The sequence below is a fragment of the Phoenix dactylifera genome, chromosome 9 (genome assembly GCF_051530095.1).
Source record: "Phoenix dactylifera cultivar Ajwa chromosome 9, Ajwa_hap1_PhDact_Kaust_v1.1, whole genome shotgun sequence".
Taxonomy (NCBI): Eukaryota; Viridiplantae; Streptophyta; class Magnoliopsida; order Arecales; family Arecaceae; genus Phoenix; species Phoenix dactylifera.
Window position 1 is genome coordinate 19475580 of NC_143198.1, and position 14155 is coordinate 19489734.

Below are 14155 nucleotides of genomic sequence, written 5' to 3' on the forward strand. Positions count from 1 at the left end.
TTAACCAAGGAGTGTGGAGACACTGGTATGCCATACAGGTGAAGTGTAGTACATTTCACTGAATGTGACCAATTCCGGAATGCTCTACTGTTGAGAGATGTTCCGAGTGGATATGGGTATAAGTTTGGCCCTCTGACCTGAGACCGCAACCTGTGACTAGCAAGCAACTCACTGTACTTTGGTACCGGACTACCTGAATTTCTAATTCAGTGACGGAAGGTCACTGGGTGCAGTCAAGTACTTGCGTAGTCAGTTATGAGTTAAGATGGAATTGACCCCTCCTGGAAACAGGAAATAATGTCTTGTGATTAATTTAGCAAAACCTTGGCCAGGGTAATCCCAGTGAGGAGTCACGGGATATCTAAAGTTAATCACATAATGGATGTACTAATTATAGGGTTGACAGTGAGCTCTAAGCCATCCTGGCATTAGGAGTCAAAGGGATTGAATTATACAGTAACCATAGTCCAGGGTTCTAGAATATTTGCTTCGCATATATTCGGCCTATCCGGACGTCGGGTACCATTGCTAGATGGTCACATCGATTAGTATAGGAAGACATTCCTATACTACCGGCTTAGGTTCGAACCTATGAGGTCACACGCATAGAAGTTTTTAGGTTGATCAAATGGCTGATTGATGATTAAGAATCATTCAGGGGTAATTTGGTCAATTCGATTGACAAATTATCCTAAGCAAAAGTTGCATTAAAATAATTATTGAATTATTGGAGGATTAATTAGCAATTAGATTGCTAATGAACTCAATTTGATTGAGTAATTGGGCTTAGGTTGAGCCAAATTGAATAGGATTCAATTTGGGCTGCACCAGGGTTTGACCTAATTGGATTGGGTTCAACCTAAGTAGATTGAGCTTGACCCAATTGATGGGACTTGACCCAATTGGATTGGGCTTGATCCAAATCAATTAGAAGACCTTATTTGATGAGGATTATGGGTCCAAATAATCAGAATTGGATAAGGAGAAGAATCCCTAAATTTTAGGAACCCATCCTTATCTTCTTGGAGAAGAATGACACCTTAATATATCCCCAATATATTCTACGCCTATCCTCTTTATTTTTGGCCAAAAATTGGTGTGAGAAGAGAGGAGGCGTGGGGCTATATTTCCTATAAAAATGGCGCCTTAAATCTTTCTAGAAAGATTTAGATGAATTTCCTAATTTGTAGGGATTGCATGGCGCATGAAATAGGGTGGTCTGCGGCTGAACTTTGGATGCATGAATTCCTATCTTTTAGGGATCCAAAATGCACGAAATTTGGATATGTTTATCTCCTCTTAGCTGGCAAACCACCAGAATTTTTTGGGGATTTTATCAGCCAAATTAGTTGGCTAAATTAGGTGTGATACGTGGGGGGGTCTTTTGGCTATAAAAGACCCCCATGCCTTGGGTTCAAAATATACCATATTTAGAGGTTTCAAAAAATTCTGAAAAAATTTCCTGAGGGCCTCCATCCCTTCTTCTCCTTCTTCCTCACGTCCATCCTCCATATCCTTGAAGAACAATTAAAGGTTGAGTGTTTAGAAGGAGACAGCTTCAGCCATTGCAACGTTCCTGCGCGAGCTAGCACTCCCGCGGAAGACGATCTACCTAGAGCTTCGCGTGTACTTCTCGTAGAGGCCATTCGTGTGCGTGGCTGCGAAGTCAAAGATCCGATCCACAAGTTTCTTCCATCATAAAAGGTATTAATTCTATATTAATCTTTTTATTCTGGAGTCAGGGTCTAGGTCTGATTCTCCGAGGTTTTACCCTCCTTTGGGGCTCCTCACGGAGTTATCTCCAGAATCCATTCGATGGATATTCGGAGATTAATCGGAATAGAATTCTTAAGTTTCAGATCTGATAGTTAATCATGCATGAAAGTTTTAGCATAATTGTTTAAACGATTCCGGCATAATCCTATGTGTTCTTAAGGTGCTGATTTCTAGATTTGATCTTGTAAGCATGCATGAATTAAATTGTTTGATTCGATTTTTCCGCTGCGTTTTTGAAACTTAAAAAGAACTACGTATGGCTTGATCCCCCTTATGAAGGGGTACGTAGGCAACCCAATCAGGTTCAGCCATGGTTTTTTAAAAAAAATGATGAAAAAATTTAGCATGCTAAACACCGAAGAACCTAGGATCCACTTTCATCTCTCGGTCCTAACGCTATGACCTAGGGTTCCATTCCCTTGACGACGATGAGGGCTTTCGAGCCCACTCTCGGCCTCTCCCCCTCCCTCTTCCTCTTCTTCCCTCTGACTATTTTTCTCTCTATTTCTCCATCCCCCCTCTCTCTGACTCTCCCTGTGTCGATACGCTCTGAACCTATATGGTACAAATCCGTACCGTGCCGAACTGGCCACCGACCAGTACCTCCTCTGGTACCAATTCGGCAAACCTTGCCTTCAAGCCTCTGACATCTCTCTTTATTAACTCGGCCTATGGTCTCTCTTCCCCCATCTCTCCATTGAAAAAAATTGATATTTAAAAATTGATACAAATGCCAAGACCCCTTTCTCTCTTTCACTCTCTCTCCTTGATATTGAAAAAAAAAAAAAGATTTTCTATGTCTATGCAATCGCCTATCCTACCAACCTCCATCGCATCCTTTGCCTAGGCCTTGCTAGATCCTACCATTAGCAGCCCTTGCCATGCTCCCTTTGCCCGGATTGGGCCCTTACCCCTTGATCCAATCAATGGTCATGGATCTGGTTGGTTTTCGGCCGCCGGGCACAACCACCCAACTAGACTTACCTCTCATCTTCTTCCTCATTTTTGTCCCACTGTTGTCCTTCATCCACTCTTTATTCTCCTCTAATTATTGGTCTTGATTTTACATAGGGGCTCAATCATCTAGACAACAAGAAGATTAGCATAGGGATCTTTTACACTCTAATCCTTTAATTGAGGTAAAACCCTAACCTTCTTAATGAATAGCTTAAAATTGGGGATAGAAAGGATTCCTAGGTGATGAATTGGGCTTAGCAATGTGGGCATATATCTAGAAGAATCCTATATTGTGGAGTCTTGAGAATGCCTCGCAGCCTCGTGGGATCTTTCTTCTGCCCAAAAAATAAGTGTAACTATGTTTGGAGCCTTGATAAAGGAACTTGATAATCTAGATCTGTAAGTGGCTCCATCACCCTAGTGTATTTATGTTAATTTTTAGAAAAATTATTTTTGAAACTTGTATCTTAATCAACATGTTTACTCCTTAGTATAAAGTCCTTGGTATTTTGAAATAATAGCAGCTCTTGAAAATTTTACCTTATACAGTTAATAATAAAATGTGTGAAAATAAATATTATTATGCTTGGCTTACCCTGCATAAGAATTTTATTTTTAAAAAAATATAAGTCAAGGATGTACTTTTTTCGGCATAACATGATTATATTATTGATTTTGCATGATGGAAATGTGTACTGAGATGCCAAACTATGTTTAAAAAATGCATGGACATTTGAATTAAATGTTTACTCTCTAGTTTGACAATGATTCGGACCTAGCCAACAGGGTTGATCATTGGTCACACGTGTTCGAATACTAGTTTCTTTTGGGCCTATCCAATCAAGAATAGTCACTAGCATGTTTATGTGATTCAAATATAGTTCTTTTTGAGCCTAGCCAATCCAGGCTGATCACTAGCATACATTGATCATTGGCATATTATGTTTTCAGAAGCTAGTCTCTCTCTGACCTTGTCACAAGAATAATCGTGATTGCAGTTGCTAAGACTGAGAGAGGGCAAAAATTGTGATTTACTTTTGGTGATATTTTACAAAAAGGGTGTTCTCCATGAAACATATTTAAACTATTTTTTTACTGGCATTTTGAAAGGTAAAATTTTAAATTTTTTATCATCTGCATGTCGGTTGTGGATTTCCTTCCTGAAAATTTGCCAAATTAGTATCTCTTCCAATTGTAATGATATCCAGTAATTATCTAAGCACTTTTTATTTATACCTATGTACTTGATCCAACTAGAGGTATGGAGGCAACTTACTAAGCTATTAGCTCACTCATCTTTTTCTTTTCTTTTTACCATATGCCCAAGAGTAGCTCGAGTGGGGTTGTGGTCTAGGCACTGAAAGATAAGGCTTTAGCTGGTTTACTCACATTTGAATAAATTTGTACAGAACATATCGTGTAATTTGGAGGCAATGTCTCTTGTAACTAAACTTGATTTATGAAATCAATAATACTAGAATTTTCTAGATGCTCTATCTTCCACCATGCCTGCTCCAACGCATATTTGTTTCTAAATTGAGAAATTCAAGCAGGCCTTGAATGTCCTATGAGCCAAACCCTATGGGATTTGCGGTCGTTTGTCACATGCCCGGCTCATGTAGGTGGGTTAGGGCATGACATCTCTACTACAAAATATGGATAACAAGTTAGATTCCTTTATACCAAAGAAGACATGACTATATCTTCTTTCTATCAATGTCCCACAGCCTCTAGCAGTTTTTTCTTTGTATTGTACAAACTCAAGGTTTGATCCACCATGAGCTTGAAAGGGAATGGTAACTCATGTATACATTTCATATGATATACAACAATTAATCAAGATATCGTTGGTATATAATTTCATTAATCAGAAAAAAGGATTCGTTAAGGCATAGTTGAGTCGAGTTAAGTTAATCAGAAACAAGGATGATAGTATTGCATATCATGACATGTTAGTCCTCTGGCTAGTGTGGTAACACAATCATGCACTACGTGCTGATTCATAGAACAAACTGGCAAAAATTTATATGCAATCCCACAAAAAGTTTTGCAATAGATATCTATCATATTAATATACTGGCATATATTAATTTCATTAATTTCTGAATATCTATCATATTAATTACTTTATACCAGTGTTTAACTTTAAATTCAGCATTCTGGAGCAACCTAGATCTTTGTGCTAGTTGTTGTTCAACAAGTGAATTGAGTAAATTATACTACAAAATAATATTACACATTTACATTTAAACATCAACCACATGGGTAAGCTTAAGTTCAAGATAAAGAATATGACAAGACACATTACTATGTTTACTCATTCATAAATTATAACATGGGGTGTTTTACATATATAGTTGATGCTCTAGAAAGCTCATGCCCTCATGGTAGGGTGGAAAGCATATATAGTATTTCACTCCTTGAATTCTATCTTTAATTTGATGTGGAGCAACAATTCTGTGTTATGCATCCAATCCACAGATCAGGCCTTCCAATCTTCAAGAAAAGTAAGACAAGAACATAGGGAAGGCATCAAACCACATACTGGTAGCAAACAAGCTTGTATCGCTACATATCAGCCTTCAATATACATAGCAAATTGACACATACTGGTACAGACCGATACATAGCATTATGGGTCAGCATCAGTATATAAACATAAGCTGTACACATTTCTACCAAGCACAAAACTTGCCATAATGACCATTTTAGAAATTCAAATCTAAACACTTCTGGTTCTTTACTAATCCAATATCTTTCAATATCAAGATAGCAGAAAAAGTCGATAAAAGGAAGCCATATTTCCATGTTAAAGGTTGTAATAATAAGTGCAATATTTTTATGAAGTCATAAATTAAGAGAGTAACAATATAGATCTCTAAACTAGGAACTCACGCTTCTTCTAGATCAATCACTTTAATAGCAACCTCTTTGTTTAGCTCCTTGTCGAACCTGTAAAGCAAGAATTTCGTTAGAGAACATTGCAGATTCTATCATGAGCCAGGCATGCATTCTTGTTTAAGGAACTTGAGTTTTAAAAGCATTTGAGGATTGAAATGCATTCCAAAAGTAGTAGAAGAAATTGAATTATTGGATGGAACTTCAGTAAGATTTAAGCACAGTATCTAGTGTAGACTATTAGTAGTGTATAAAAAAATGTTTAAAACTACAATATTTTTTAATGAATACTCATCTTATCATTTTTAGCTAAATAATTTGCCTACTGATTGAAAGGGACAAATCCTCCTGTTTTAAAAGGAATCCTTTCCTTCTAAAAGAAGGTTGGTCCATACTCTCCACTCCCGATGTCGAACCCTTAAAAAAAGAAAAATTACAGTTTGACCCCCTCAAATTTACACGATTCTCAGACACACCCCTCATCTTTAAAAATTTTCAAAGACCCCCTTCAAGTTCCTAAATTATTCCAAAGTGGTCAGCATGGTATGCTCAACCGGTCCGTACCGGCCGGTTCAGCACGTACCGTATCAGTCCGGGCCCTGATCGATACGGTTCAGCCATAGAAACCAGTACGGTTCAGCCGTGGAAACCGGTGCAGGGCCCACAGATGCCGAACCTAGCCGGAGCCAGGGAAAAAGGAGAGAGTGAGCGGGGGAGGGAGGGAGGAGAGGCCTCCGCCGCATCTTTGAAAATTAAAGGAGGTCTTTGAAAATTTTTAAAGATGAGAGTGTGTTTGAGAATCGTGCAAACTTGAGAGGGTCGAACTGTAATTTTTCAAAATAAACAAGGGTCAGATTCCTATTGCATCCTTACTTTTGAAAAAAAAAAGCATCAAAGGAACATCAAGTTGGTTCTCTTCAGGCCTACTTGGCATCGCTTTTATTCTTGTTTTCTACTTTAAAAATAAAAATACAAAAATCCAGGCAAAAAAATGTTTGGCACCAAGGTCTGTAATCTTGATATCAAGTACCATACTAGTACATTAACGGTTCAGTACGGTATGGTCAGTACGATACAGTATACACTCCTTTCCGAAATAGCTTTCTACTCATTTTTCTTACTTTTTATCTTGGTATGCCTCGATATGAGTCAATACACACCTCGATATGCCTCGGTACGCCACGGTATAGGATCTGTACTAACATGAACTTGAGTTTCCTGCCGGTTTCAACCCGCTACGGCACGTACCATACCGAACAATACAAAAAGGTACGGGAGACCATGTTCAACACTATTGTTTCTATTTTCTATTTTCAAAAATTATTTTTGTTGTTTGTCGAAAAATAAACTCAACTCAACTATGCCTTCATCCCAAACTAGTTGGAGTCGGCTATATAAATCATTTTCCTCCATTGCGCTCTATTTAGAGCAAACTCTTTCTAATTACTTCATCCTATATGATTTTCGGACTACTTCTACCTTTCTTTTCTTCTACATATATCAAATCACTCCTTCATATCAGTGCATCTTTAGGCCTATGTTACACATGTCCAAACCATCTAAGTCATCTTTCTCTCAAATTTTTCTTAATTTGTGCTACCCAAAAATCATTGTGTCGGAACCAGAGCCCGTATCGGTCAAACGGCGGCACAATTCGGTACGCCCCCATGTTGGGCCCGTATCGACATAGTAGACAGGGCAAGCAAGAGGGAGAAGAGAGGAAAAGAGAAGGAGAGGGAGAGAGAGAGAGGGAGAGATGGTGAAGGCCGACGGAGTGCAACCCGAGAGGGCAGGAGAGAGAAAGAACGTGAGAAAGGAAGAGAGAGGGAGAGGAAGAGGGAGAGAGATGAAGGCTTTCGAAAGCCTACAGAGGGCCGAGAAATGGCACAGAGAGGCGGACGAGGGGCTCCGCCCTTCGGACCCCTATTTTGTTCGAAACAGAAATCCGTCATGGCCCCTTTTTTATTTTGCAAATTTTAAGTGAAGTCGGCAACCTTCTTTCTAACTTTGCTTAATATTTTCAAAATAACATTTTCAAAATAAAAAAGGCATCTTTTTTTATTTTAGAAACATTAAGTGAAGTTGGCAAGAGGGTTGCCAACTTCACTTAAAATTTTCAAAATAAAAAAATAGCCCCGATGAACCCCTGTTTCAAATGAAATAGGGGTCCGAAGGGCGAAGCCCCTCCTCCGGCCCTTCACACCACTCCCTAGCCCTCTCATGGCCCACTGGCAGCCTCCATCTCTCTCACTCCCTTTCCCGTTCCCTCCCTTCCCCTCTCTTTTCCTCTTTTCTTTCTTCCTCTCCCTCTCTTTCGCCGGCTTCTTGTTTTGAATGTCGAAACTATCTCAGTCCACCGCCAGCACGGCTCGGTACGCCCCAAACCGGACGGTTTGAAATGATTCCGCATTTCTTGGTGCTACCTCTACCTTTTTACAAAGGACTTCATTTCTTATTCTATCTTTTCAAATATTGCCATGCATCCATCTCAACATTACTCATTTCAGCTACACTCATCTTGTGCATATGTTGTTTTCTAACTAAACATTCTGTAACATAAAGCATAGAAGGTCGTATAGCTATCTTATACAATTTATCCTTCAACCTAATATGTGTCATACGATCACATAATATCCCAGTAATGCTTTTCCATCTTAACCATCCTACTTTAATACTATGATAGCATCCTCTCCAATCTTCCCTTCCTTTATGAACAATCAGTCCTAAACATGGAAAATGATCGCTATTCAGAACTTCATGATCCTCAATTTTTACTCCACCTTCATCTTTATTGCTATTTTACTAAACTACACTCTATGTACTTTGTCTTGTTCCTACCTAATCTAAAACCTTTACATTCCAATGTACTCCTCCAATATTCTAACTAACGATTAACTATAACTTTAAGTTCATTCACTAGGACTATATCATTCACAAATAGCATGCACAAAAAATATTGTCCTAAATATGCTTAGAAAGCTCATCCATAACTAGTGCAAAAAGATAATAACTTATAATAAATCCTTGATATAAACCTATTGTGATTGAAAATTCACTAATATTACAATAGTAATCCTCATACTAGTAATCGCTCCATTGTATATATCCTTAATCACATTAATATAACTAATAGAAACTCTTTTCTTTTCTAATGCCCACTATAAGACTTCTCTAGAGACTCTATGATATGCTTTCTCTAAATCAATAAAACTATATGAAGATCTTGTCCCCTTTCTCTATATTTCTTCATTAACCTTAAAAGGAGAAAAATAACTTCCCTGATCGACCTTCCTGACAAATAATCAAATTGGTTCACATATATTTTTATATCATATCTTAATCCTTTCTCAATCACCCTCTTCCAAAGTTTCATAGTATGACTCATGAGTTCAACACCACGATAGTTAAAACAATTTTGAATATCACTTTTATTATTATAAATCGGTCCAATAATGCTTTTCTTCCATTCATCAAGCATCTTCTTAGTCTTTAAGATCTTATTAAACAAATTAATTAACCAAGTTACCTCCACAACAACTAAACACTTCCAAATCTCGATAGGAATTCTATCAGGTCCAAATGTTTTTCCTATTTTCATCATTTCATAGCCTTCTTTACCTTAAATATTTTAATTCCATGCATATACTTGGCATTTCTATCCTCAATGAAACTAGTAAGGCAACCTAAATCCATTACATGACTTTCATTGAATAACTTACTAAAATAACTCCCACTTCTTTCTTTGATCTCATCCTTCTTGACCAAAACATTTTAATTGCATCTTTGATACATTTAACCCTGAGTCAAGTCTCCAGTTTTCTTTGTCCTAGTCTCGCAAGCTTATAGATATCTTTCTCTTCATCCTTAGCAAGGAGCACTGTGGCGGTACCGAGGCCTGTACCGGTCAGCCAGCGGCATGGTCTATATGCCTCCGTACTGTTCCATGTTGGTCCTGTATCGACACAGCAGAGAGGGCGGCGGAGAGGGAGAACGAGAGAGAGAAAGAGAGAGGGGGAAGGAGGGAGAGAGACGGAGAGGGAAGAGGGGAGGGAGAGACATGGTGAAGGTTGGCAGAGGCTAGTGGATCACAGCACGACACAGTAGAAAGGGCGGGGGAGAGGGAGAACAGAAAAGAGAAAAAGAGAGGAAGGAGGAGGGAGGGGGAGGGAGAGGGAGAGGGAAGAAGGGAGGAAGAGAGATGGTGAAGACTAGCGGAGACTAACAAAGGCCGACGGAGCACAACCCGACACGGTAGAGAGGGCGGGGGAGAGGAAGAATGTGAGAGAGAGCAAGAGAGAGGGAGAGAGGGAGTAAAAGAGAGAGGAAGAGAGATGGAGGCCGCCAAAGGCTGTTGGAGGCCTGTAGGGGTTCGGAGGGCGAAGCCCCTCAACCCCTCCGCGCCACTCCCCGGCCCTCAACGGCCATCCGACAGCCTCCATCTCTCTTCCTCCCTCTCCCTCTTTTTCTCTCTTTCCTTCTCCCTCTCACATTCATCAATTTCTCGTTTTGAATGCTGGAACCATCCCGATACGCCACCGACACAACTTAGTACGCCCGAACCGACAGTGTCGGTTCGAGACAATTCTGCATTTCTTGATCCTTAGTTTCTAACTTAGCTCTTCATATGCTTTCAATCTAGCCTCTCGTATCACCTTCTTAATTTCCTTTTTAGACATCTTATAACTTTCATACACTTCTATATTTAGATAGTCCTCTTTAGAGTATCTCTTTTAGCCTTAACCGCTAACTGAACTTTCTCATTCCACACCAGGTTCTCTTACTGGATGGCCATTTTTCTTTTCATTCTTTTAATATCTCTATAGCCACTTTCTTAGTACTATTAACCATCTCTTCCAACATAGTATTATTTTTCCCATCTATATCCTATTTTCTTTCCTTCAACATTCTATCCTTAAAAAACGTCTATTTCTCTCCTTACAAATTCCACCACCTAGTTGTCATATTCTTAGTTCATTAATCCTCATCTTCCATTTCCTAATATACACATCCAAAACTACCAATCTACGTTGGCTAGTTAAACTCTCACCCGATATAACTTTATAATCTTTAGGCAAAACTTGATCATCTTTCTAGTAAGAAAGAAACCTATTTGATTAGCATTATGCATTTTTTAAAGTTAAAAAGTGAGATTCCTTCTTTTTAAAGTAAATGTCAGCTAATACTAGGTTAGATATCATTGCAAACTCCAAAATGGCATTTCCTTGTTTCTATTTCCAAAACTATAGCCTTATGTACCCTTTCAAAACCTACACTATATTTCCTTTGGCCCATTAAAATCTCCTCCATAAATATCCTTCCTCTACTAGGAATCTCTTAAATTAGACCATCCATGTTCTCCTAAAAGCTTTGCTTGGTAGCATTACCCAATGCTACTTGAGGAGTATAAGCACTAATAATATTAGTATGCTCCTCTTCTAGCATTGATTTTATCAAGATTATTTTATCTCCTACTATATAAATATCTACAGTCTTAACTTTTAGACTCTAATCTTTGATAATTTCTACTATATTTTTATTCCTACCTTTCCCGGTATACCAAAGCTCATAATCCATCTTACCAACTTTCTTTGCTTCTTTTCCTATCTCTTAGTCTCTTACAGGCAAGCTATGTTAATTCTCCTCCTAGCTATCAATTTCTATCAATGACCTTCAATGTGCTAAATATATCCTACTTTTCCAGACTAACTTCTTCACCCAGAATGTCTATTAAAGTGTGAAAACTTATTATAGAAAAATACGAAAGAAATCTATGTTTTCAATATTTTCAAAAATAAAAAATTCATATATTTTACTACCACCAAAATATTGCCACCACCATCACTACCATCGTCTTTGCCACCTTCGCCATCGCCTCCACCGTCATGGCATGCCACCATCACTGGCATTGTCGCCTATGCCACAATGCTACCACTATCACAACCTCCACCAAATCCACCACCATCACCACTCTCGTCGTCTCCACTAAACCACCATCAACATTGTCCCCACCTTCGCCACATCACAGCCGCCACCTTCACCACACTACCACAACCTTTGCCACCAAGATCGTCGCTGCTGCCGCCTCTACCACCATTACTATCGTTGTCCTCGCCACACCACTAAAGATGAAAGTGGGTCGAATAATATCCATCCAAATCCATTTTCGTATATAAATTTATCTGGATATAAATAAAAATTTAAGCATCCGACTAATATCCGTATTCGTATCCATATCCGTCAAAAAAAAAATGGATATGGATAGACAACTACCTGATCCATATCCAAATATCCAATTCTCTATAATCCTATTAAATTTTATATAGCACTCATTAACTTTTAAGAAAAAAATGATCCTATTAATATACTATTAACTTGACTTACCATCCACTTAATAATATCTTTAATTTTATGGTCGTAAAGTTAATTATTTGAATTATATCCATATTTATATCCATATTTATATCCATGCTTCCGATATCTGATTTGTATCCATATCCGTTTAAAACAAATATGGATATAAATTTTTTGCATCCAACTAACATCCGTATCCATATTTGTATTCATCAAACAAAACAAATATTGATATGGATAAACTAATATCTGATCCGTATCCGATTGGATTTCAGCCCTACACACCACCGCGCAATCCTGCCACTAACAGCATCACCATTGCCGCCGCCGCCACCATACTTATATATTTTTAAAAAAAAATAACTATATCAAACATATTTATGGGTCTAAAAATTTATAAAAAATGGAGAAAAAAATTTGTTTCCTATTTCTGAAAAAAATAAAAGTGATGTCAGACAACATCTTTATTTTCCAATCATGTGTTGTATGCATAAAAGAAGTCGACCATTCATTGGATGGCTCTAAATGTATGAGGCGCCTTGGGAATTGTGTTAGCTAGACACTAGTCCAGCTTGAAGAATCGGTGTCGAATATGTATTGGCAAGTTGGCCACAGATCAAACAGAAAGATATTTATCGGATCTTTCATGATAGTTTTTAAAGATCGGCGAAGAGTTTGACTCTTTCAATAATGAGTTTGACCATGTTCATGCTAGAATTAAGCTTATAAACTTTCTACAAAATGTCAAGGATATGGGTGTAAAATAAGTTTATGAAATGTCATAGTTTATAATATCCTTAAGCTAACTTAGAAATTTGGATCAGAAATGCGTACATTTAAAGATCTTAATAAGTGATATGTTTATTTTTCTTTTTTTTTTAATTTCCTTACGGGGACCCATTATTCCCTTCGTTTTCTCTCTTCGCCAATCAGATGATTGGATAAATATCTGAAGCTGGTTCTTGCATCCATGCCCATGCAACACTGCTTAGGAAAGGAAAAGCAAGACTGCAAAACCTCGTCAAACACAGAGAGCAACTGATGAGACAAAAATTGATGAATTCAAATAATCAATGAAGCACCGTAAGCTGCCAATCAAAATTTTCCTAACTCGAATGCAGCACCATCCCAAAACCTCAATTTAACATCAATAGACACCAAGTTACCATCTTTACATTCCCAGAATAAGGCCCATCATTTCCTAATTGGTTTTCTTTTGAGTAATTACTAATGGTACATTAACCGCGAACAAACCCAATTCCCACCCAACATCTACATACCACTATTCTGTTTGGGTTCCTCAAAATCCCCAGAATCCATATATTTCCAGAAAATCCAATGTTTGGAAGCAGCACGATAAAAGGTAAGCTACCACGAAGAATAAGAAGAAAGAACGATTACACTGAAACTGAGAGATTACCCTTTGAAGACGTCACCGAACGATCCTCTCCCGATGAGTTCCAGATTGCTGAATCGGGCTTCAATGGCCGCAACCATTGCTGCCTCCGAATCGGACATGTTGGAAACCAGAAGATCCCCCAAGAATAAATATGGCCTCTCTCGCTGCTCGAAGACCCAAATTTACGGCACCGCGAGCCCACCAAGTCCCATCCAGCGATTGCCCGAAAGCCTCGCTACCGGAGTCGAACGAGAAAGCGACGGCGACGTCGCTTCGACTCGAAGGGAAGGGTTGCGATCCGGGATCTCGATAGAGATCAAGAAAAGGCACTTGATTCCAGCTCTTGGTGGATAGCGGGAGGCGACCAAGAGGAGAAGGGGGTGGAGGGGCGCAGATGGGGGATGGAAGTGGATCGGCAGCGAAATGGGCGAGGGTTCCACGGGAGAAGCCCTGCGGCCGTCGCTCTCGTCCGGAAGGCGACAATGCTGCCTGTCCGGCTGTCTCGCTCTTCTCTTCCTTTTTTTTTGGCCTTCGCCGAAATGAATAATGGATCGATGGGGAGGTGAGGATGTTATCGTGTCAAAAGCCAGAAGGCTCGGACTACGTTGACTCGGAGGCGAATGAGGTGAAGTGGGTTAAGCCGGAGTCTTGGTTGAGCATGACTCAAATACGAGTTGAGTTTGGCCTGGTTTTTGGCACCAGTGCATCGAGTTGAGTGAGGTCAAGTCTCATTTTTTGATGGACCTAAGTGTTTGCAAGGTTTTAATTTGAGCA

General features: G+C 39.0%; 1 protein-coding gene across 5 annotated transcripts in view; it reads right to left on the bottom strand.

Moving 5' to 3' along the window:
• The window catches only part of LOC103721937 (Protein kinase superfamily protein), a 41630-nt gene extending 27685 nt beyond the window's left edge, over nt 1-13945 (bottom strand). For 4 of the 5 annotated variants that reach the window (XM_088704347.2, XM_008812325.6, XM_026810360.4 and 1 more), the window contains exons 1-2: nt 13403-13945; nt 5629-5685 (exon numbers count right to left, since the gene is read on the bottom strand). In XM_088704347.2, the coding sequence (XP_088560473.2) occupies nt 5629-5685; nt 13403-13500 (155 nt within the window). In that variant the 5' untranslated portion in view covers nt 13501-13945. The remainder of the gene's footprint in view (nt 1-5628; nt 5686-13402) is intronic. The other variant, XM_088704348.2, reaches the window with a different exon arrangement.
• Nucleotides 13946-14155: the final 210 nt, after the last annotated feature.